This window comes from Oncorhynchus nerka, linkage group LG6, assembly GCF_034236695.1.
Source record: "Oncorhynchus nerka isolate Pitt River linkage group LG6, Oner_Uvic_2.0, whole genome shotgun sequence".
Classification (NCBI taxonomy): Eukaryota; Metazoa; Chordata; class Actinopteri; order Salmoniformes; family Salmonidae; genus Oncorhynchus; species Oncorhynchus nerka.
In genome coordinates this window covers 28,706,640-28,727,946 of record NC_088401.1, presented here as the reverse complement: position 1 = coordinate 28,727,946, position 21,307 = coordinate 28,706,640, and the positions used below count along the sequence as shown (strand labels likewise).

General features: G+C 42.6%; 1 protein-coding gene across 4 annotated transcripts; it reads right to left on the bottom strand.

Annotated features, from left to right (window-relative positions):
• Positions 1 to 811: 811 nt before the first annotated feature.
• Positions 812 to 18,339, bottom strand: nell3 (NELL (neural EGFL like) family member 3). 4 transcript variants are annotated; one of them, XM_029661267.2, is made up of 5 exons: positions 17,991 to 18,339; positions 7,078 to 7,193; positions 6,168 to 6,847; positions 3,693 to 4,328; positions 812 to 3,529 (listed from the first exon to the last, which is right to left on the bottom strand). In XM_029661267.2, the coding sequence occupies exons 1-5, from the start codon at positions 18,000 to 18,002 to the stop codon at positions 1,992 to 1,994; spliced, it is 2,982 nt and encodes a 993-aa protein (XP_029517127.1). In that variant the 5' UTR covers positions 18,003 to 18,339; the 3' UTR covers positions 812 to 1,991. The 4 variants fall into 4 exon arrangements, with proteins under 4 accessions (XP_029517127.1, XP_029517128.1, XP_029517126.1 ...); XM_029661268.2 differs by lacking the exon at positions 17,991 to 18,339 and adding an exon at positions 15,096 to 15,973; XM_029661266.2 differs by lacking the exon at positions 17,991 to 18,339 and having other exon boundaries at positions 7,078 to 9,010.
• Positions 18,340 to 21,307: the final 2,968 nt, after the last annotated feature.

Here is a 21,307-nt window from a genome sequence, read left to right as displayed (position 1 = left end):
CTTAATCGTCTATCTTTTAAATGATACTGGACTGTCTTTTTATGAATTAACACTGACTGTCACACACACACACACATGATTTGTGTCAAACATTTGAGTGTTAATAAGTATGAGAATTGTAGAAGAAACACATGGTTCGAATTAAAAAGTGAAAATTCAGTTTGAATACTTCTGTCTTAACGGTCCATAGTTTATAATGCACACTATTGTTTTGCTCTAGACACGTGCACAACGTACGTACACACCCACACACACGCAGATGCACACAGACATCCTCTCTCTTCTCGTTTTCCCTCTCTCACACACACACACACACACAGCTCTGTCTCTCTGCTGCCTTTGATGTTTCCCCTCATGCACTGTGGGTCCCATTTGATCGACAACATGAGAAATCTGGAGCGTCGCTCCATCTCACACACCTGTTTTCATTTCAGACTGCAGACAGAAACAGTCGATTATTTCTCACAATCAGTTTTCGTTCCGATTCAGCCGCTATTAGTCATGTCTGGAGAGGGTTAGTTTACCTGTGTGTTAAATATGATGGATTGGTTCTAAAAGGATTCAAGACCAATAATTAGTACAACTGTATGATTTATTTCTGCAATTTGGACACCTACCTTGCTTAAAAAGTTGATTTCAAATAGGTTCAATATGTTTGGGACTCCATGACATGAGTAATGTCTGGCTGTTAAGTTTTCTATTTAAGCTGTGGAAAATCCTGGGTATTTCATGTATGATGGTTGTCAGGATGGTGGGGTCCGTTTTAAAGCTGTCATGTTTTTTTTTTAAAGCAAGAGGGAGAATCAACCTCTTACAAAATTTGTGCATTTTTATTTGGCTTTGAAAAAAAACAAGAATACACTCATTGTTGTTCTACAATACATGTGAAGTCAAACAAATCACCAAGCATTGCATGGCGAAGTGAAAATAAAGCAGAGGTATTTCAGTGACCGACCGCTTTGCTTCGCTGCCAAATGGCTGAAACACTTCATTGTGTCTAATTGTTGGGGGGACAGAACATGCACAAAGGCAATTAAGAATGCTATGCATAGGCAGCACTTCCACAGGGCCAAGAGTATTGAGGCTAAAGCACAATATACATTATGCAGTTAACGGTTAACATATTGTTGCTACATAAAACCTGATTTGTGTGAATTATCAAATGTAAAGATGATAATAATCTGAGGATAAACTTTCCCTACACCATTTAATGTAAGTATATGTAATGTATACTACACTTATACTGTAGTTCCATGGTCACGTAAATATTTGTAACATAATTCTATTGTTTGACATACATGTATCCTAGAATCACAGTATTGACACAACTGTGATTGTTTTATCAAAAGAGATTGAAGTACAATTCTGTTTATGAAGTAAGGTATTCTTTCCAATAGTATATCGATACATTTATTTCCAATGTTACTCTATTATTAAGTGACATAAAATTCAGAATAAGTTATTGAAAATATGAAATAAAAATAACAGCTTGGTGAAAGTTAAATATAATACATTTTAAAATATTTAAATGCTCTTTTATCAAAATACTCTGTAATACACACACATTGAAAGGCAACATTTCATATTCATGTGCAGGAAATTGATGGAATAAGATATAGCATAATAAAAAGCATAACAAACATAAACACACACACACATCATTCAGCTTACTTCATACAAAATAATTGGTCACTGCTCAACCAGCCGAAGTACTTCGAGCAACATCAGTACTTGTCATCCCCCCCAAAAAATCAATGAATCAACAAAGTATCAGTCATAAAATACAAACAACATTAACATGACAAGAATGTTAACATTAGACAAAACACAACCTTCCATTTCAAAAAAGTTCCTCTACCTTGGAAGCACCTGTGACGTTAAGTGAGGTTCCAAATTTGCTCTGTAATTTGAAATTGTGCGAAACCATGTTTGTTTCTAAAACGTGTTGACAAAATGTGACAGTCAACAACAAAAAAGGTCCTCTTTTTGGATCACAACGCCACCCAGAGGATGGATATGTTAGTGCCTCCCTTGTGGGTGATCTGGTTAACACGACCACGTACGCAGTCCAGTGTCACATAGATGGCTGTACCGTTTTGGACCTGGAAGGAGGCCCTCAGGCCCACGTTGGCCCACTCGCTGCCCTCAGGCATGTGCCCAGAAATCTGCTGGGCCACGGGTGTAGCCTGTCCACCCTCCGCGCTGCCCCCCTGCCGGTGCAGAGTGAGCTTCACTACGTTACACGAATGGATCAGCTTCAGGTTGAGGGCCACATTAGCTGTCCCATCCCCCCAGAAGACAAAGTTCTTTTGGGCGTTGGGTTCCCCAGAATGGGCCAGGCGCACTTGGTCTGATTCTGGGCTGACCTGCTGGAAGAGGAGGGCTTTGTTGCGGACGACTCCAGAGGGAAGACCTGTCCTGGACACTGTGGCAGTCAGGGCAGAGGAGACAGCTGAGGGGATCCAGATAAGGCTCAGTATACTGATCCCAGTACTGTCTCCAAAGTAGCGGATATTACACTGGGATGGGGATAGGATCTCGAAACTAAGCGAGTGCCCACTATCCACCCTGACAGCCCCAGAAAGGGTGATGGATGTGTCCCTGTAGTTGACGCCCGACTTGAATGACTGCATCAATTCCTGGTTGGTCCCATTGCGGTTGGCGTAGGCCACCAGAGAGAAGCCCTCTCGGATGCAGGTGTGGCCCATGGAGTACAGCGCTTGCTGTAAGACAAATTTAACCACGCCACTCTCTGTGAAGCGCACCCCGCGGCTGTCGTGGGTCAACCCCACCATGTAAGGGTCAGAGACGGAGGTGATGCGGAAGGTTGGACGGTAGTTGGTCTGGTAGTGGGCTGACATTGACATCTGTGCTGTCATGGCCACGGCTCCAGTATCGTGGGACAGCCAGAGCATGCTGAAGGAAGGCCCATTGAGTTCGTAGACATGAAGGTCCTTGCTCTGGTTGCAATGCTGGTTGGGACTCTTCAGGAACAGAGTCAGCATGTGGTTGGGCTCGACCTCTGCGATGCCACTAACACTAACTCCCTGGAAGTACTTCCCGTCTGGCTGCTCAATGCGGACCCCACTGAGGTCGTGGCCCTCCTCCTCTTGACTGCTGTTGAGTCGCATGCCCACCTGGAGGAAGTTCCTGCAATTGTGCTTTACGGCAAAGTTATGGTCCAGCCACATCAAGCCGTGCTGCTGGAAGGATAGCCGGCCGGCATGGTTGGACAGCAAGTCGGTGGCTTCTTTGCTCTGGACATTGAGCTGGAGGCCAGGGAAGATGTGGCTGCCGGGAGCCCTGGCTGGGGGCAAGGTCACGGTGCCACCCCAGGACTGGGACATCAGGTTGTCTGTCAAGGGTCCACAGACAGAATCACTGGTGGCTGTACAGGGGATGACAATGGGTTCTCCATTGCAGTCAGAACAAGCCTGGCACTCCGGAAGCTCCTGGTTGTAGAAGTAGTCATGGCCACATACTCCAGCAGCAGCCTCCCTTTCCGACATGCCCAGGCACCTGAACCCTCCTGCTCAGCATCAAACAACGACAAAGAGATGGGAGAAGGAGATCAGAAATATGAGCATATGCCAAATTGCTTGATACTCTTAGTTGACTATTCAGTAAAAGGACTTCTGGAACCAGGATGGATATCATGTCTAATTACAAATTAGAAATGTTGTAAGCCTTACCTGGAGTGTTGAGGCACTTCACTCCCTGTCCACATAGGTTTGGTAATTCAAGGCATTCGTCTCTGTCCTGGCATATTCTGTCTGCATTGGGAGAGCACTGGGAGACCAGGAAGAAACCAGGTGGGCACATGGTACACTTTTCACACTGGGGCGGCTCCCTCTGGAAGTCACAGTAATCCTCCGGTCCACACGGGGCACCACACCCCAGCAGGGGGTGCGGAAGGTGGGCTTCCCCGACCACATCCATCAACTTAGCATCTACATCCATGTGCATGTCCTTGCGAACGGCATAGGACTTCTGCAGGTGGCTCCGAGCCTGGCTCTGGAGGCCTGCCAGGTGGCTCTCGAAGTAGCTCTGGAGCTCCCCTTGGAGGCCTTGGAAGGACACCTGCTTGACGGTGTCAGAGAGCAGGCCATACTGTGCCTTGACCACGTCCATCTGCTCATACATGCGGCGCTGCTGCTCCAGGATCTCCCGCTGCTGGGCCAACAGCGCCCCCTGCTGTTCGGTTAGCTTTTGCTGCAGATCGCGGATGATCGTCTGCTGAGCCTGAAGGGCCTCTACCAGCTTCTCCTGCCCCTTAGCCAGTTGGAGGTGTAATATGAGGGCATCCTCTGAAGGCACCTCATTCTCCCCTGTGAGATGGAATAGGGCAGGGTTTAACGTGTGGAGTAGTCAGAGATAGGATGTGGAACTATGTATAGCTAGCTATTAAACTGGAATCAAGTACTAATTATGTGCTCCTGTACTCTAAGATGATTAGACTTTAAAACAGTTCAGCAAATCATTACTGAAATTGTGGTTAATGCTAAATTAAATATACTGTGAAATTATGATAATACAGTACATCCCTTTTTGAGATTAAATACTTTTAAACATTTTTGTTAAACTATTTTGGCACAAAATCTAAGTCCAACATCAAGTAATGGAAGTTTCCTAGGCAGGCTTTTTATAGACATCAAAGCATTCTAAGTTTTCTTGACTGCCAGATATTTTTCTAGTTCAATTGGACTGCAGTCAATGCATGCATAATCTTGGGTCTCAAACACAAGGAGATGGTAGCAATGATGTCTAATGTTGCGTGTTTAAATGAATCCCAAATAAATGTAAAGTAATTAAAGGAATATTATGTGATTTCCATTTCACCATGTCATTTCTAAACAGATCTACATAGCCTATATGACAATAATCACGATGAAAACCGCTTGTTCTGGAATGAGACTACTTTGGTTATTTTGCATACGCAGTGTGTAAAAGGGTTCCAAATTACGCACACATCCACGGAGTTCAATCTGGCACGAGTTGGAACCCCTTTTACACACTATGCATCTTCCCTCGTCTGTCAATTACGTTCTTCTCAATAGACAGCCTACACTGTAAAGGTGTTACTGTGGATTTGACAGTAGATTACAGGCAGCTCGTGGCAAGTAAAACTCTGTATTTCATATTACAGTACACCTAATGTAATATAAATACGGCATCAAAGCAAGTACTGTGTAATTACACGAAGTACAATACCATAAAATGTACTGTATTATACTGTAAAAAGCATGTTGGCTGCTAGGTAAAGTGTTTACACATTATAGTATATTAATTCATATTTGGGTATTTATATCACTTGCACTTCTAGAGGTCTTACCAAAGGCTTCCAAACTGGCATCGACTACAGGGCAAAACAGTAGTGATGTTACGTTGTGAATGCTGGAGCTCCGAGGCATGCGTTGAAATCGAAGCAGTGTGCCGATGACTGTATCACTTTATCAGAAGCATGTGATCAATGATGTCTGAAGCTTTGCTGAACAACCACCTTATTGGTTTGGTATTTATTTGGCAGAAGACAAAGGCTACACTACACTCACGCTATGGGACATCGTCTATAGTAATTTGGCAGCTCTAAATTATTTTGACCAGCAGGTGCCACTAGTGTATACTGTGTTGATCAAAGCCTTGAATGATTAACTTAAATCTCAATGCTTCAGGAAGCTTTGTACTCCCATCACTACAAAACAGACCAAAAGGACATGTTAAAGGCTTAATACTAGCTGCCCATCCAAATTGATGGGGAACTATAACCACATAGTACAGCATTCTCACTCGAGGGTGCAGCAAATATAGCCTACTACAAGCCCAAACCTCAAAATATGTTAATGAACCAAAAACAACAATACCATGCACCCACTAGTGGTCAAATGGTTATTAGTGCACCAAAGATATGGTATGGTATTGTATTCTGTGGGGTGGAATGACCATACCTTACGAAATACAGCAATGTTTTGCTATGCCCAAAATATTTTCCCACAATGCACCATAATGTACAGTATGATGCAGTAAAATGTTTCAGAGTATTTGACTGTTTATAATACCCCAAATGACCATATAATTTACAGTTTTCTGTTACTGTGTAGTATTTTAAGGCATTATAACACTAATAATAATATATTTCATATACAATTGATGTGTGGGTATATACTAACCTGGTTTAATGTCACATGTGAGCTGCACTCCCAAAGGCGCACTGCCAAGTTCAGATGCAGGATATCCAAACTCTGGAAATTCTCCCAGAAACTGAGCAGCTCTGTCCGGCACATGGACAGGGGAAGGCTGGCTGGAAGCTGCGGCATCATCAGCCAGACAGCCCTCTCCCATACAATCTTTTGGACGGGGCTTTGGCCGTATCCTTAGTGGTAATTTACATTCGATTCCTTTGCAGTCTCTGGTGTCGTTAAAAGCGTGGAGCTGTTTCTGAGGAGTAACGCAATCCGCTCCAGTACATCCTGAAACGAAAACTTCAGACGTTTGCATCCTTGCGCTTTCTCTAACGCTGTCACTGTGCCTACCGCGCTGTGGTTGAACAACATACGTGTCTGTTGTGTCTCCTCTTGACTGAGAGCTGTGGTACACATGGTGCTGGCTGGGGACTGCCTGTCCCGACCTGCCCTGTGTTGTTGGATTATATTGCCGCGGTGGTCTGGATGATCTACCCCCCAGGCATTGGGCTCCGACGCACGGTCTGGGATCCCCAGTCTCGCCACCGTGGCAGTGAGTCCCCCGGCATATCTCTGCGACACCTCTTACTGTGTCATGTAGTGATAACGAGTACACCAATAACAACAGCACTGTTCTGGACAATGCCATTTTGCGTTTGTTTATCTCCCTGGAGAAAATGAAAACGATTTCAATTTCAGCATCTTTTCGCTCTTATTACACCAGTGCGCAAAAATGTCATATTGTGGATAGATATGCTTATTTGATTAAATTAGATTTGGTTTAGTCTGGATTCCCCCGTATGTATTTTCTTGTTTAACTATAACAGTTAAAGTAGGCTACCTGAAATCCAGATATGACAAAGTAAATTCCAACAGACAAAACAATAGGGAACATTACCTGTGGCTCTGGTATTTGGTGTGGATGCCCTTTTTGAATGTCGTCAATAAGATAAGAAAACAATTTGAAACGTGCATCGCTCCCCTCACTCCATGTCTGACCCACTCGGAAGGCTTCTGGAATAGAATGCTAGTATGTGACATTCCAAAGACTTAATTAGCATCAGGTTTCCCCAGCCGCAAATTAACCCTTCCCCTTCCTATTCTTCCTTCCTATCGGAACACACTAAAAACAAATGGTTCTATATAGTGCCAAATACGGGTTATTGGGCTTGTAAGAATAGCGGAATCGTTTCTGGTACTTTACACTCTTCAAATCAAATCCAGCTTCATTATATAGCACATTTCAGACATGGAATGCAACGCAATGTGCTCTACAGAAAGAAAAACAACAACAAAACACATTGACAATAAAAACTGAAATATTTACTACACAACAAACATAAATGGATATAAAAGAAAAATAATAACGCAAACTGAATGAAGGAAAAACAAAGCTAAAAATATGTGTTTCAAGATCTCTTTTAAATATGTCCACAGTTTCTGCCCCCTCAGGTTCTCTAGAAGGCTATTCATTTACATTACATTTAAGTCATTTAGCAGACGCTCTTATCCAGAGCGACTTACAAATTGGATCCAGAGGCATAATACCTAAAGGCTGTCTCTCCATGCCTCTTGGTCCTTGGCTTTGGGATAGTTAAAAGGCCAGTGCCAGAAGACCTGAGGGACCTACTGGGTACATAACTTAAAAGCATGTCTGACATGTATTGGGGAGCACAATCGTGGATTGATTTAAAAACCAATAGAAGCATCTTTAAATGAATTCTAAAACTCAGGCAGCCAGTGCAGAGACATTAAAACCGGTGTAATAAGTGCTCTCCTTCTGGTCTTGGTCAGTACCCGTGCTGCAGCATTCTGTATGTTTTGCAGTTGACTAATGGCTTTCTTGGGTAGACCAGATAGGAGAGCATTACAGTAGTCAAGCCTGCTTGTAATAAAAGCATGGATGAGTCTCTCTGGATCAGCCTAAGAGAGAATTAGTGGTGACTTGAGGAAACCTGGAGATCCTCAAGGAACCCATGGAGGTCCTCAAGGAACCATTACTAGTCAATGGTTCATATTTGCACCTTTGGTTAGTTGAGGGGTTTTTGAGGAACCTTTTAATGGTTCAATGTAGCAATGGGTTCTTGGAGGAACCCTGGAGTGGAGGTGTGGCTTAGTAAGGGCGTTGCTTTAAGATATATATATTTTTGGGCAACCTGTTAGAGTCAAAATCATTGCTGTTCATCTGTTCAGTTGTATTGTTTTACCAATGAGAAGTAGTGCTCTTCAAATGGACTTAGATTTTTGTTGTTGTCTTGTTCAGTTAAAAGAATGAATTTTATGACTAATTTTGTTAATTTGAGTCAGTAATCCTTAGAACACACAGGACCCCCCAACGGCCAACGATGGACTGAAATCTTGAAAGAATCATGATTCTATGAGTTTCTCGTTCACACGTTGTTCACCAGCTTTTTGGAGCTGTCATTTGTGACTGGGGCTTGTAGACGTGTGCTTTAAACAACGTATAATTGTTGATTGCTAGGCATATAAATATGATCATTTCTTGATACATTTGAAACCTATCAAAATGGTATTTGTCACATGCGCCGAATACAACAGGTGTAGACATTATAGTGAAGCGCTTACTTATAAATCCCTTAAGAAAAACATGTTAAGTAAAAAATAGATTAGTAAAAAATGTAAAATAAAAGTAACAAATCATTTAACAGCAGCAGTAAAATAACAATTGTGAGGATATAAACCAGGGGTACTGGTACAGTCAATGAGCGGGGCACCGGTTCCTCAAGGTAATTGAGGTAATATGTACAGCTGAAGTCGGAAGTTTACATACTCCTTAGCAAAATACTTTTAAACTCAGTTTTTTTTTCACAATTCCTGACATTTAATCCTAGTAAAAATTCCCTGTCTTCAGTCAGTTAGGATCACCACTTTATTTTTAAGAATGTGAAATTTCATAATAATAGTAGAGAGAATGATTTATTTCACCTTTTTTCCCATCACATTCCCAGTGGGTCAGAAGTTTACATAGACTCAATTAGTATTTGGTAGCATTGCCTTTAAATTGTTTAAGTTGGGTCAAACATTTCCGATAGCCTTCCACAAGCTTCCCACAATAAGTTGGGTGAGTTTTGGCCCATTCATCCTGACAGAGCTGGTGTAACTGAGTCAAGTTTGTAGGCCTCCTTGCTTGCACACGCTTTTTCAGTTCTGCCCACAATTTTTCTATAGAATTGAGGTCAGGGCTTTGTGATGGCCACTCCAATACCTTGACCTTGTTGTCCTTAAGCCATTTTGCTAGTATGCTTGGGGTCATTGTCCATTTGGAAGACCTATTTGCGACCAAGATTGAACCTCCTGACTGATGTCTTGAGATGCTGCTTCAATATATCCACATAATTTTCCTGCCTCATGATGCCATCTATTTTGTGAAGTGCACCAGTCCCTCCTGCAGCAAAGCACCCACACAACAGGATGCTGCCACCTCCGTGCTTCACGGTTGGGATTGTGTTCTTCGGCTTGCAAGCATCCCCCTTTTTCCTCCAAACATAACGATGGTCATTATGGCCAAACAATTCTATTTTTGTATCATCAGACCAGAGGACATTTCTCCAAAAAGTACGATCTTTGTCCCCATGTGCAGTTGCAAACCGTAGTCTGGCTTTTTAATTGCGGTCTTGGAGCAGTGGCTTCTTCCTTGATGAGCGTCCTTTCAGGTTATGTCAATATAGGACTCGTTTTACTGTGGATATACACTACTCAAAAAAATAAAGGGAACACTAAAATAACGCATCCTAGATCTGAATTAATGAAATATCCTTATTAAATACTTGTTTCTTTACATAGTTGAATGTGCACAAAAAATATCAATGGAAATCAAATGTATCAACCCATGGAGGTCTGGATTTGGAGTCACACTCAAAATTAAAGTGGAAAACCACACTACAGGCTGATCCAACTTTGATGTAATGTCCTTAAAACAAGTCAAAATGAGGCTCAGTAGTGTGTGTGGCCTCCACGTGCCTGTATGACCTCCCTACAACGCCTGGGCATGCTCCTGATGAGGTGGCGGATGGTCTCCTGAGGGATCTCTTCCCAGACCTGGACTAAAGCATCCATGGATGGAGCGAGACATGATGTCCCAGATGTGCTCAATTGGATTCAGGTCTGGGGAACGGGCTGGCCAGTCCATAGCATCAATTCCTTCCTCTCGCAGGAACTGCTGACACACTCCAGCCACATGAGGTCTAGCATTGTCTTGCATTAGGAGGAACCCAGGGCCAACCGCACCAGCATATGGTCTCACAAGGGGTCTGAGGATCTCATCTCGGTACCTAATGGCAGTCAGGCTACCTCTGGCGAGCACATGGAGGGCTGTGCGGCCCCCCAAAGAAATGCCACCCCACACCATGACTGACCCACCGCCAAACCGGTCATGCTGGAGGATGTTGCAGGCAGCAGAACGTTCTCCACGGCGTCTCCAGACTCTGTAACGTCTGTCACATGTGCTCAGTGTGAACCTGCTTTCATCTGTGAATTTGCCAATTAAAAAAAAAAAATGTCACCTTTATTTAACCAGGTAGGCAAGTTGAGAACAAGTTCTCATTTACAATTGCGACCTGGCCAAGATAAAGCAAAGCAGTTCGACACATACAACGACACAGAGTTACACATGGAGTAAAACAAACATACAGTCAATAATACAGTATAAACAAGTCTATATACGATGTGAGCAAATGAGGTGAGATAAGGGAGGTAAAGGCAAAAAAAGGCCATGGTGGCAAAGTAAATACAATATAGCAAGTAAAACACTGGAATGGTAGATTTGCAATGGAAGAATGTGCAAAGTAGAAATAAAAATAATGGGGTGCAAAGGAGCAAAATAAGTAAATAAATTAAATACAGTAGGGAAAGAGGTAGTTGTTTGGGCCAAATTATAGGTGGGCCATGCACAGGTGCAGTAATCCGTGAGCTGCCCTGACAGTTGGTGCTTAAAGCTAGTGAGGGAGATAAGTGTTTCCAGTTTCAGAGATTTTTGTAGTTCGTTCCAGTCATTGGCAGCAGAGAACTGGAAGGAGAGGCGGCCAAAGAAAGAATTGGCCTTGGGGGTGACCAGAGAGATACACCTGCTGGAGCGCATGCTACAGGTGGGTGCTGCTATGGTGACCAGTGAGCTGAGATAAAGGGGGACGTTACCTAGCAGGGTCTTGTAGATGACATGGAGCCAGTCGGTTTGGCGACGAGTATGAAGCGAGGGCCAGCCAACGAGAGCGTACAGGTCGCAATGGTGGGTAGTATATGGGGCTTTGGTGACAAAATGGATTGCACTGTGATAGACTGCATCCAATTTGTTGAGTAGGGTATTGGAGGCTATTTTGTAAATGACATCGCCAAAGTCGAGGATTGGTAGGATGGTCAGTTTTACAAGGGTATGTTTGGCAGCATGAGTGAAGGATGCTTTGTTGCGAAATAGGAAGCCAATTCTAGATTTAACTTTGGATTGGAGATGTTTGATATGGGTCTGGAAGGAGAGTTTACAGTCTAACCAGACACCTAAGTATTTGTAGTTGTCCACGTATTCTAAGTCAGAGCCGTCCAGAGTAGTGATGTTGGACAGGCGGGTAGGTGCAGGTAGAGATCGGTTGAAGAGCATGCATTTAGCTTTACCTGTATTTAAGAGCAATTGGAGGCCATGGAAGGAGAGCTGCATGGCATTGAAGCTTGCCCGGAGGGCCGTCAACACAGCGTCCAAAGAAGGGCCAGAAGCATACAGAATGGTGTCGTCTGCGTAGAGGTGGATCAGAGACTCACCAGCAGCAAGAGCGACGTCATTGATGTATACAGAGAAGAGAGTCGGTCCAAGAATTGAACCCTGTGGCACCCCCATAGAGACTGCCAGAGGTAGTTTTTTTGTTCTCTGGCAAATGCCAAACGTCCTGCACAGTGTTGGGCTGTAAAGCACAACCCCCACCTGTGGATGTCGGGCCCTCATACCACCCTTATGGAGTCTGTTTCTGACCATTTGAGCAGATGGGAGGTCATTTTGCAGGGCTCTGGCAGTGCTCCTCCTGCTACTCCTTGCACAAAGGCGGAGGTAGCGGTTCTGCTGCTGGGTTGTTGCCCTCCTACGGCCTCCTCCACATCTCCTGATGTACTGGCCTGTCTCCTGGTAGCGCCTCCATGCTCTGGACACTACGCTGACAGACACAGCAAACCTTGTTGCCACAGGTCGCATTGATGTGCCATCCTGGATGAGTTGCACTACCTGAGCCACTTGTGTGGGTTGTAGACTCCGTCTCATGCTACCACTAGAGTGAAAGCACCGCCAGCATTCAAAAGTGACCAAAACATCAGCCAGGAAACATAGGAACTGAGAAGTGGTCTGTGGTCACCACCTGCAGAACCACTCCTTTATTGGGGGTGTCTTGCTAATTGCCTATAATTTCCACCTGTTGTCTATTCCATTTGCACAACAGCATGTGAAATTTACAGTCAATCAGTGTTGCTTCCTAAGTGGACAGTTTGATTTCACAGATGTGTGATTGACTTGGAGTTACATTGTGTTGTTTAAGTATTCCCTTTATTTTTTTGAGCAGTGTAGATACTTTTGTACCTGTTTCCTCCAGCATCTTCACAAGGTCCTTTGCTGTTGTTCTGGGATTGATTTGCACTTTTCGCCCCAAAGTACGTTCATCTCTAGGAGACTGAACGCGTCTCTTTCCGGAGCGGTATGATGGTCACGTGGTCCCATGGTGTTTACACTTGCATACTATTGTTTGCACAGATGAACGTTGGAAATTGCTCCCAAGGATGAACCAGACTTGTGGTGGTCTACAATTTATTTTCTGAGGTCTTGGCTCATTTCTTTTGATTTTGAAGGTAGGCCTTGAAATACATCCACAGGTACACCTCCAATTGACTCAAATGATGTCAATTAGCCCAGCAGAAGCTTCTAAAGCCATGACATCATTTTCTGGAATTCTCCAAGCTGTTGAAAGGCGCAGACAACTTAATGTATGTAAACTTCTGACCCACTAGAATTGTGACACAGTGAGTTGTAAAGTGAAATAATCTGTCTGTAAACAATTGTTTGAAAAATTACTTGTCATGCACAAAGTAAATGTCCTAACCGACTTGCAAAGACCAAGTTCACAAGAAATTTGTGGAGTGGTTGAAAAACAAGTTTTAATGGCTTCAACCTAAGTGTATGTAAACTTCCAACTTCAGCTGTATATATTGTTTTTTCTCACAATGTAGTGCATATATTTTGTCTGCATTAGTTCTTCATTTGAGTATTTTGGCAGTTTTGGTGAAAACTGTTAATATTAAACTTCTGTACACGTGACCATGCATTGATAATAAACAGAGAGGGCACTATGCATAAATATTGAAGGAACTTTTTAATTTGCAGTATAGATACTTAAGATGATGAACAGGAATGACATTTACGCTAACGGCTGACCAGAAATAACCATCTAAAAGCCACGCCTCCAATCTGATAGGCTGCCACCCGTACAATATATTATTAAAAACTTTCACAATTGAACCCCTCCCATCACAAATAGGTTCTGGTTTTAACCTTTACACAGGGGTTCTTCGAAGATCCTGTTCAGAGGGGTTCCTCAAGGAACCTTTTCAACTGGAAAGGTTCCGCCAGTGTGTCCGAACCATTACTTCTAAGAACATGAAGAGGTTCTAAATGGAACTTGTAAGGTCCATAAAGAACCATTAAAAAATATTTTCTATAGCACCAAAAAAAAGGGTTCCGCTATGGTTACATCCATTTTTGGGGCTATATAAAACCCTTTTTATGGTTCTTGATAGAACCTTTAAGGAGAATGGTTCTATAAAGAACCTTTCTCAATCTCAAAGGTTCTTTGTAGAACCATACAGGGTGTTTTTTCTGGTTTAATAGTCATATTATGTTGTTCAAATTTCATTGATTTTATTATTGTGTTTATCAACAAGTTGAATAATGTGAGCTTTGGAACGACTGGGTGGTCCATGAGGAAAGACTAAAGAACTACTGACTTAATTAATCGTCCTCAAGAGAGTAGATCAAATGGAATGACACTCTCACTCAGTTGCACAAAAAGAGATGTGAAAAAAACACGCCCCAAAATATTTGATTGAGCCGCCCCTACATTTAAATGATCACTAAAAGAGGAAAGAACACATGTTTTAACTGCAAAGAACCATTGAAGGGCTCAAAGAGTTTTTGGGTCAGTATGGTTCCACATTGAACCAAAGGAACCATCATTTTTGAGTATCCTTAATGTCACTTTTAAAATTTAATTTGACCCCCTTTTCTCCCTAATTTCATGGTATTCAATTTAGTAATTAGTTAGTAATTACTATCTTGTCTCATCGCTACAACTCCCGTACGGGCTCGGGAGAGACGAAGGTCATGTGTCCCCCGAAACACAACCCAACCAAGCCGCACTGCTTCTTAACACAGCGCTCATCCAACCCGGAAGCCAATGTATTGGAGGAAACACCATGCACCTGGCAACCATGCACTGTGGCCAGCCCGCCACAGGAGTCACTGGTGTGCCATGAGACAAGACTTACAAGCCAAACACTCCCTAACCCAGACGACGCTAGGCCAATTTTGCGTCGCACCACGGACCTCCCAGTCACGGCCGGCTGTGACAGAGCCTGGGCGCGAACCCAGAGTCTCTGGTGGCTGCGATGCAGTGCCCTAGACCACTGCGCCCTTGAAGTCACTTTTTATGGCGTGTCCTTTGCGGTGTAACGTATATTTCCAATGCCAACGTGCCAATAAAATATTATTGTCAACATTGATTTTGTTAAAAATAATGTACTAGCTATTATGCAAATGCATAACGAAGAGGAAATTAAATGTCTGAGCCTTTACCAACATCAATTTATAGCCAAGGCTACTAACTCTTATTGCACAGTTCCATAGAAGCTGAAAGTATTTCTAGAACAGCTTACCCTTTATTGACTGGCATGTCTCATTTGTCCTGAATGAACTCTCTGATGACCTTGTCGTCAACAGTGTTGTCAGAGGTGTCAGTAGGTTTTTGCTCTGGACATCTTTATTGTTGAGACAGCTGTTGCTCTTCCAATGTCTGTCACGTCAAACTCACCATGTCTAGGGTGGTGACTAGGGTAGTCAGGAAATGTCTATCTTTTGTTGAGGAGACCTTAGGTGAAAGTCAGGAATGTGAAACATTAATATTGGACTTTCTCCCAATCTCATTAGTTAATTAGACTAGACTACAACTCTTGGGACTGGCTTGCATATCATGTAGTCATTAATATCTGATTTGAGTGAATATTTGAGACATTTTGTAGTACTGCCTATCAATCATTTTTACATAAGTCTTTACTTAACTAGGCAAGTCAGTTAAGAACATTAAGAACACATTCTTATTTACAACAAAGGCCAAACCCGGACGACGCTGGGCCAATTGTGCGTCACCCAATCACATCCGGGTGTGATACAGCCTGGATCTGAACCAGTGATGCCTCTTGCCTTAGACCACTGCGCCACTCGGGAACACCCTAATAAAGACATACAGTACACACAGCTATAAACATATATTATTTGAGTGTTGTTTGCTCTTTTGATTGCTAATGAAATCTTGTTAGAATAGCTATTTTCCACATCAACTCAGCAAACTCTTTCAAAGATAATTAGTAAAAGTCCAAATAACTTCACAGATCTTCATTGTAAAGGGTTTAAACACTGTTTCCCATGCTTGTTCAATGAAACATAAACAATTAATGAACATGCACCCGTGGAACGGTCGACACTAACAGCTTACAGACTGTAGGCAATTAAGGTCACAGTTATGAAAACTTAGGACACTAAAGAGGTCTTTCTACTGACTCTGAAAAACACCAAAAGAAAGATGCCCAGGGTCCCTGCTCATCTGTGTGAACATGCCTTAGGCATGCTGCAAGGAGGCATGAGGACTGTAGATGTGGCCAGGGCATTAAATTGTAATGTCCGTACTGTGAGACGCCTAAGACAGAGCTACAGGGAGACAGAACGGACAGTTGATCGTCCTCGCAGTGGCAGACCACGTGTAACAACACCTGCACAGGATCGGTACATCCGAACATCATACCTGCAGGACAGGTACACGCTGGCAACAACAACTTCCTGAGTTGCACCGGAAACACACAATCCCTCCATCAGTGCTCAGACTGTCCGCAATAGGCTGAGAGAGGCTGGACTGAGGGCTTGTAGGCCTGTTGTAAGGCAGGTCCTCACCAGACATCACCGGCAACAACGTCTCCTATGGGCACAAATCCACCGTCGCTGTACCAGACAGGACTGGCAAAATGTGCTCTTCACTGACGAGTTGCGGTTTTGTCTCACCAGGGGTGATGGTTGGATTTGCGTTTATCGTCGAAGGAATGAGCGTTACACCGAGGCCTGTACTCTGAAGCAGGATCGATTTGGAGGTGGTGGGTCCATCATGGTTTGGGGCGGTGTGTCACAGCAACATTGGACTGTGCTTGTTGTCATTGCAGGCATTCTCAATGCTGTGTGTTACAGGGAAGACTCCTCCTCCCTCATGTGGTACCCTTCCTGCAGGCTCATCCTGACATGACCCTCCAGCATGACAATGCCACCTGCCATACTGCTGGTTCTGTGCGTGGTTTCCAGCAAGACAGGAATGTCAGTGTTCTGCCATGGCCAGCGAAGAGCCCGGACCTCAATCCCATTGAGTACGTCTGGGACCTGTTGGATCAGAGGGTAAGGGCAAGGGCCATTCCCCCCCCAAAATGTCCCGGAACTTGCAGGTTTCTTGGTGGAAGAGTGGGGTGACACCTCACAGCAAGAGGTGTGTGGGGCAGCATGGTAGCCTAGTGGTTAGAGCGTTGCACTCGTACCCAGAAGGTTGCAAGTTCGAATCCCCAAGCTGACAAGGTACAAATCTGTCGTTCTGCCCCTGAACAGGCAGTTAACCCACAGTTCATAGGCTGTCATTGAAAATTGGATTTTTTAAAAACTGACTTGCCTAGGTAAATAAATAAAGAACTGGCAACTCTGGTGCAGTCCATGTAGAGGAGCTGCACTGCTGTACTTAATGCAGCTGGTACGGACTGTTACACCAGATACAGACTGTTACTTTTGATTTTAACCCCCCCTCCCTTTGTTCAGGGACACATTATTCAATTTCTGTTATTCACATGTCTGTGGAACTTGTTCAGTTTATGTCTCAGTTGTTGAATCTTGTTATGTTCATACAAATATTTACACATGTTAAGTTTGCTGAAAATAAAAGCAGTTGACAGTGAGAGGACGTTTCTTTTTTTGCTGAGTTGAGTTATTTTGCCACAACACGATGAAAGGAAAAATTAGTCAGTCAATAGAGCAAAGTGATCAAATCCCTCAATGTTTCTGCCCTGACACTTTTAAACTTCTGCTCCTGCTGCTCCCCAATACATGTACTCCTGTAAACATTTTAAGTGTTCAGACTTATCAGTCTTAAGAAAGGTTCAAGGTTGGTGGCATTGCCTACCCTCACACCACCCACCAAGTTCAGTAGCAATTAATATGAGACCAAAGGAAAGCTAATGTTACCTCGCAGTAGAGGGCGCTACTGCACACCTGGAAAACATATTTGTGTATGCATAACTTAATAAAACACTGACCTGGGTCTTTGTATTGAATTACATTTTTACAGACACTTTATTGTATTTCAATGAATGTTTTAGGGTTTTCAAACTGCTTTTACGATTATCACACAGCACTTAGGTTTGGAAGGGCATTACTTGGAAAGCCAATGTGAGGTGTGGACTAGCACATAGCTTAAGAGAAATAACACGCTGGAGACATAATAATAATGGTTTTAAAGTATGCCATCTTACCTTGCCTTTCATGTACGCCACAACCCTCACACCTTACCATCTGGCCTTTTGCAGTTATTTGAAACCTGGTATGGATTTTCACAACCGCTTTCCTGTACTGAAGGCAAGACTGATCTTTGTCAAAGAGAGCTTTTGTCAAAGTCCATTTTTCTATTCAAACTGCCATTTCACTGTATCAAATCCTGCCTCCATTAAATGTGTGTTTAAGTTTGCTGTTGAAGCTGCACAGGCAATGGTCAGAAGTTAAGTTGTTGTTTCATGTTCCTACATCTCAGAAGCGTTATCTCAAACGTCTTCCTATTAGTCAGCTATAGATAAACAGAGTCAATGGTGCGGAAAGCCTGCTATTGTCAAGTGCTTTTAAATAGATCCTTAAAGCAATAGGTGAAACAACGCCAGCCGCCCCAGGGGCATTTATTCTCGAATTTGTTCCAAGGAAATGAGTATTCAACATTATGTAAAAAAATATACACCTAAGAGGCATGCTTAGGTATACAGAAAAACATACATATTTTTTTACATGAAATTAAGCATAATGATTATGCCCCCCCCCCCCCCCAGATATCCTCACATACTTTGTGCCCCCTCAGATTTTTGGGGTGCATGACACCACTGTGTGCATTGGAGGGAAAAACAGTGTAAAAAGTATTTGAGTTGTTTTGATAGTGTAAACGGATGTGGCAGTTTCACAGCTATGGATTCCAGCTTTAAAACACATGGTATGGGGATGCTATAGCAGGAACATAGCTCCCTCATCGTAGGGTTCATGGATGGAGCTGAAATCTGATGGATAGCTGACATCAACCATATACCGGCGAGCGTGACAACACCTCCGCTGACCACCTCCACCCAGTCAATGAAAGGTGAACGGACAGCAAAGCAAAGGGACAATAAACATTGCTTCTTAACTCAACAATGGTGATCGTTCATTCAGTGAATTTATTTGGATAGGGCTCAGGAATAAGTAACATAAGAGGTCGATTAGGGCCCCATGCCGCTAGGGGGGTCCCGACCACACACAAAAAAACACAAAAAAACAACAACTTTCTTTAGGGACTTTAGTAAACTTACTGGAAGTCGGTAGTGTGGTTGTGCATCAACAATTTTTCTGTTGTTATGTCAGTCACACCGTCAATCAATTAGCCATGTCAGCAAAATGGGTAGAATTGCAGGAAATCTTGCTTTGGGCCCCCAAAAGGCTAGAGCTGGCCCTGATAGAGCTCTCCAAAATATGACTGTTAGCCTATACGCTATCATATAGAGTTAATAGGGGCAGCAAAGGCAGCCTACCTACCATCTGTTCTTCAACCCCTGGGATAGGAAATAAGAGTGGGTGGAGCACATGCTTTCCCCAAGTGTTTATTTAATACATCACATCTGATGAAAGGCTCTAGACTCATTCAGAGCTATTTTGTTTCCCCCCATGGAGTTCAACCACACAACATGTTGACAGCCTCTCGCCACAGAGAGAGAGGGTGGTCTGTGTTTCCCATTGGAGCCAAAGACCCCCAAGAGAAAATAGGTTCAAACATTACAGCTCCAGTGCTAGTAATGGCTGAATAATGGACAGAAAATATGGGAAGCTGGCTGCTATTTTTTCCACTTTTAGTGAAGTTCTTTCCACTGTTGGTTGCCAAGGTGGGGATGGGGGTCAGTTCCCTTTTAGTTAGGCTCATTAAGGGAAATACCCTAAATCCAGTTCACGTTGAAAATGGACTAAGATTCCCTGTGAGGTTTTTCATCCTTTTATAGCATTTTAACGTGACTGGCCAGAAATTAATCCTAACCATCTTGCTTTTAACTACAGTTACTCAAAGGAAGTCTCGCTCTTTTATGATCACTGATAATATCTGGCACATAAGTCATGATGGGTCAAGATTTTATTTTGTATCTAATGTGTTCTGTCTTCTTGGCCAGGCTTACTTGACAAATATATTTTGAATCTTAATATAACCTTCATCAATTATATATTTGGATAAATATAAATGTCTGCGTGTCTGCTTTACTAGATAATGGCCCTGAGTATATTCATAGCTTTACAGTCCCAGCCCCTGACTTTACCCTGCACAAATCTGAACTCACACCACAATACACTGTATATATACACCAATATTCAAACAGCTTAAGAAAACAAAAATAGTTATTGGTATATTAGTATGTTTAGTCATCTTTCAGAGTTCTGAGTTTTTGTGCTCCCTTTCAGTAACATCTTTTTCTTTCGCATTTTTATTTTCATTAACGTTTTTAGAATAAACCTGTCCAATGACAATCTCACTTTTAAAAGTGAATAGTCTGTTAACTCGTGGCCAAATAATGTTGACTCATCTTATACTTGTATTTGTGGCTAAAGCATCCATTGGATTAAAAAAAACGTTAAAAACCTCAAACTGATATCTCAAACAGAGATCTATTTCTGTTTTGCGATCGGTGTCCCTTTCACGGGACGGTTGAGCTAACGTAGGCTAATGCGATTAGCATGAGGTCGTAAGTAACAAGAAACTTTCCCAGGACATAGACATATCTGATATTGTTAGAAAGCTTATAATCTTGTTAATCTAATTGTACTGTCCAATTTACAGTAGCTATTACAGTGAAATAATACCATGCTATTGTTTTAGGAGAGTGCACAATTTTGAACAGGAAAAGTTATTAATAAACTAATTAGGCACATTTGGGCAGTCTTGATACAAAATTTTGAACAGAAATACAATGGTTTATTGGATCAATCTAAAACTTTGCACATACACTGCTGCCATCTAGTGGCCAAAATCTAAATTGCACCTGGGCTGGAATAATACATTATGGCCTTTCTCTTGCATTTCAAAGATAATGGTACAAAAAAAATACAAAAGAACAGTTGTTTTTTCTTTGTGTTATCTTTTACCAGATCTATTGTGTTTTATTCTCCTACATTCCTTTCACATTTCCACAAACTTCAAAGTGTTTCCTTTCAAATGGTACCAAGAATATGCATATCCTTGCTTCAGGGCCTGAGCTACAGGCAGTTAGATTTGGGTATGTCATTTCAGGCAAAAATTGAAAAAAAAGGGGCAGATCCTTAAGAGGTTTAAAAAATGCTTGCTATTTCCTCATAGAGAACGATGTCATTCTGCCTCATTGGCTAAACTGGCCAATCAGTGGTCTACTCGCATTAATATTTGTTGGGGTATGCCCACACAATTGCGACAAAGAAAACCTGCTTTTTCAGCATATTTAAATACGATTTTTGTGGAAGTTAAAGTATTTTACTCATATTGTAATTAATTACAGGTCATATTTAAAAGAAATTTGGAAGCACTGGACAGTTACTTTAAATG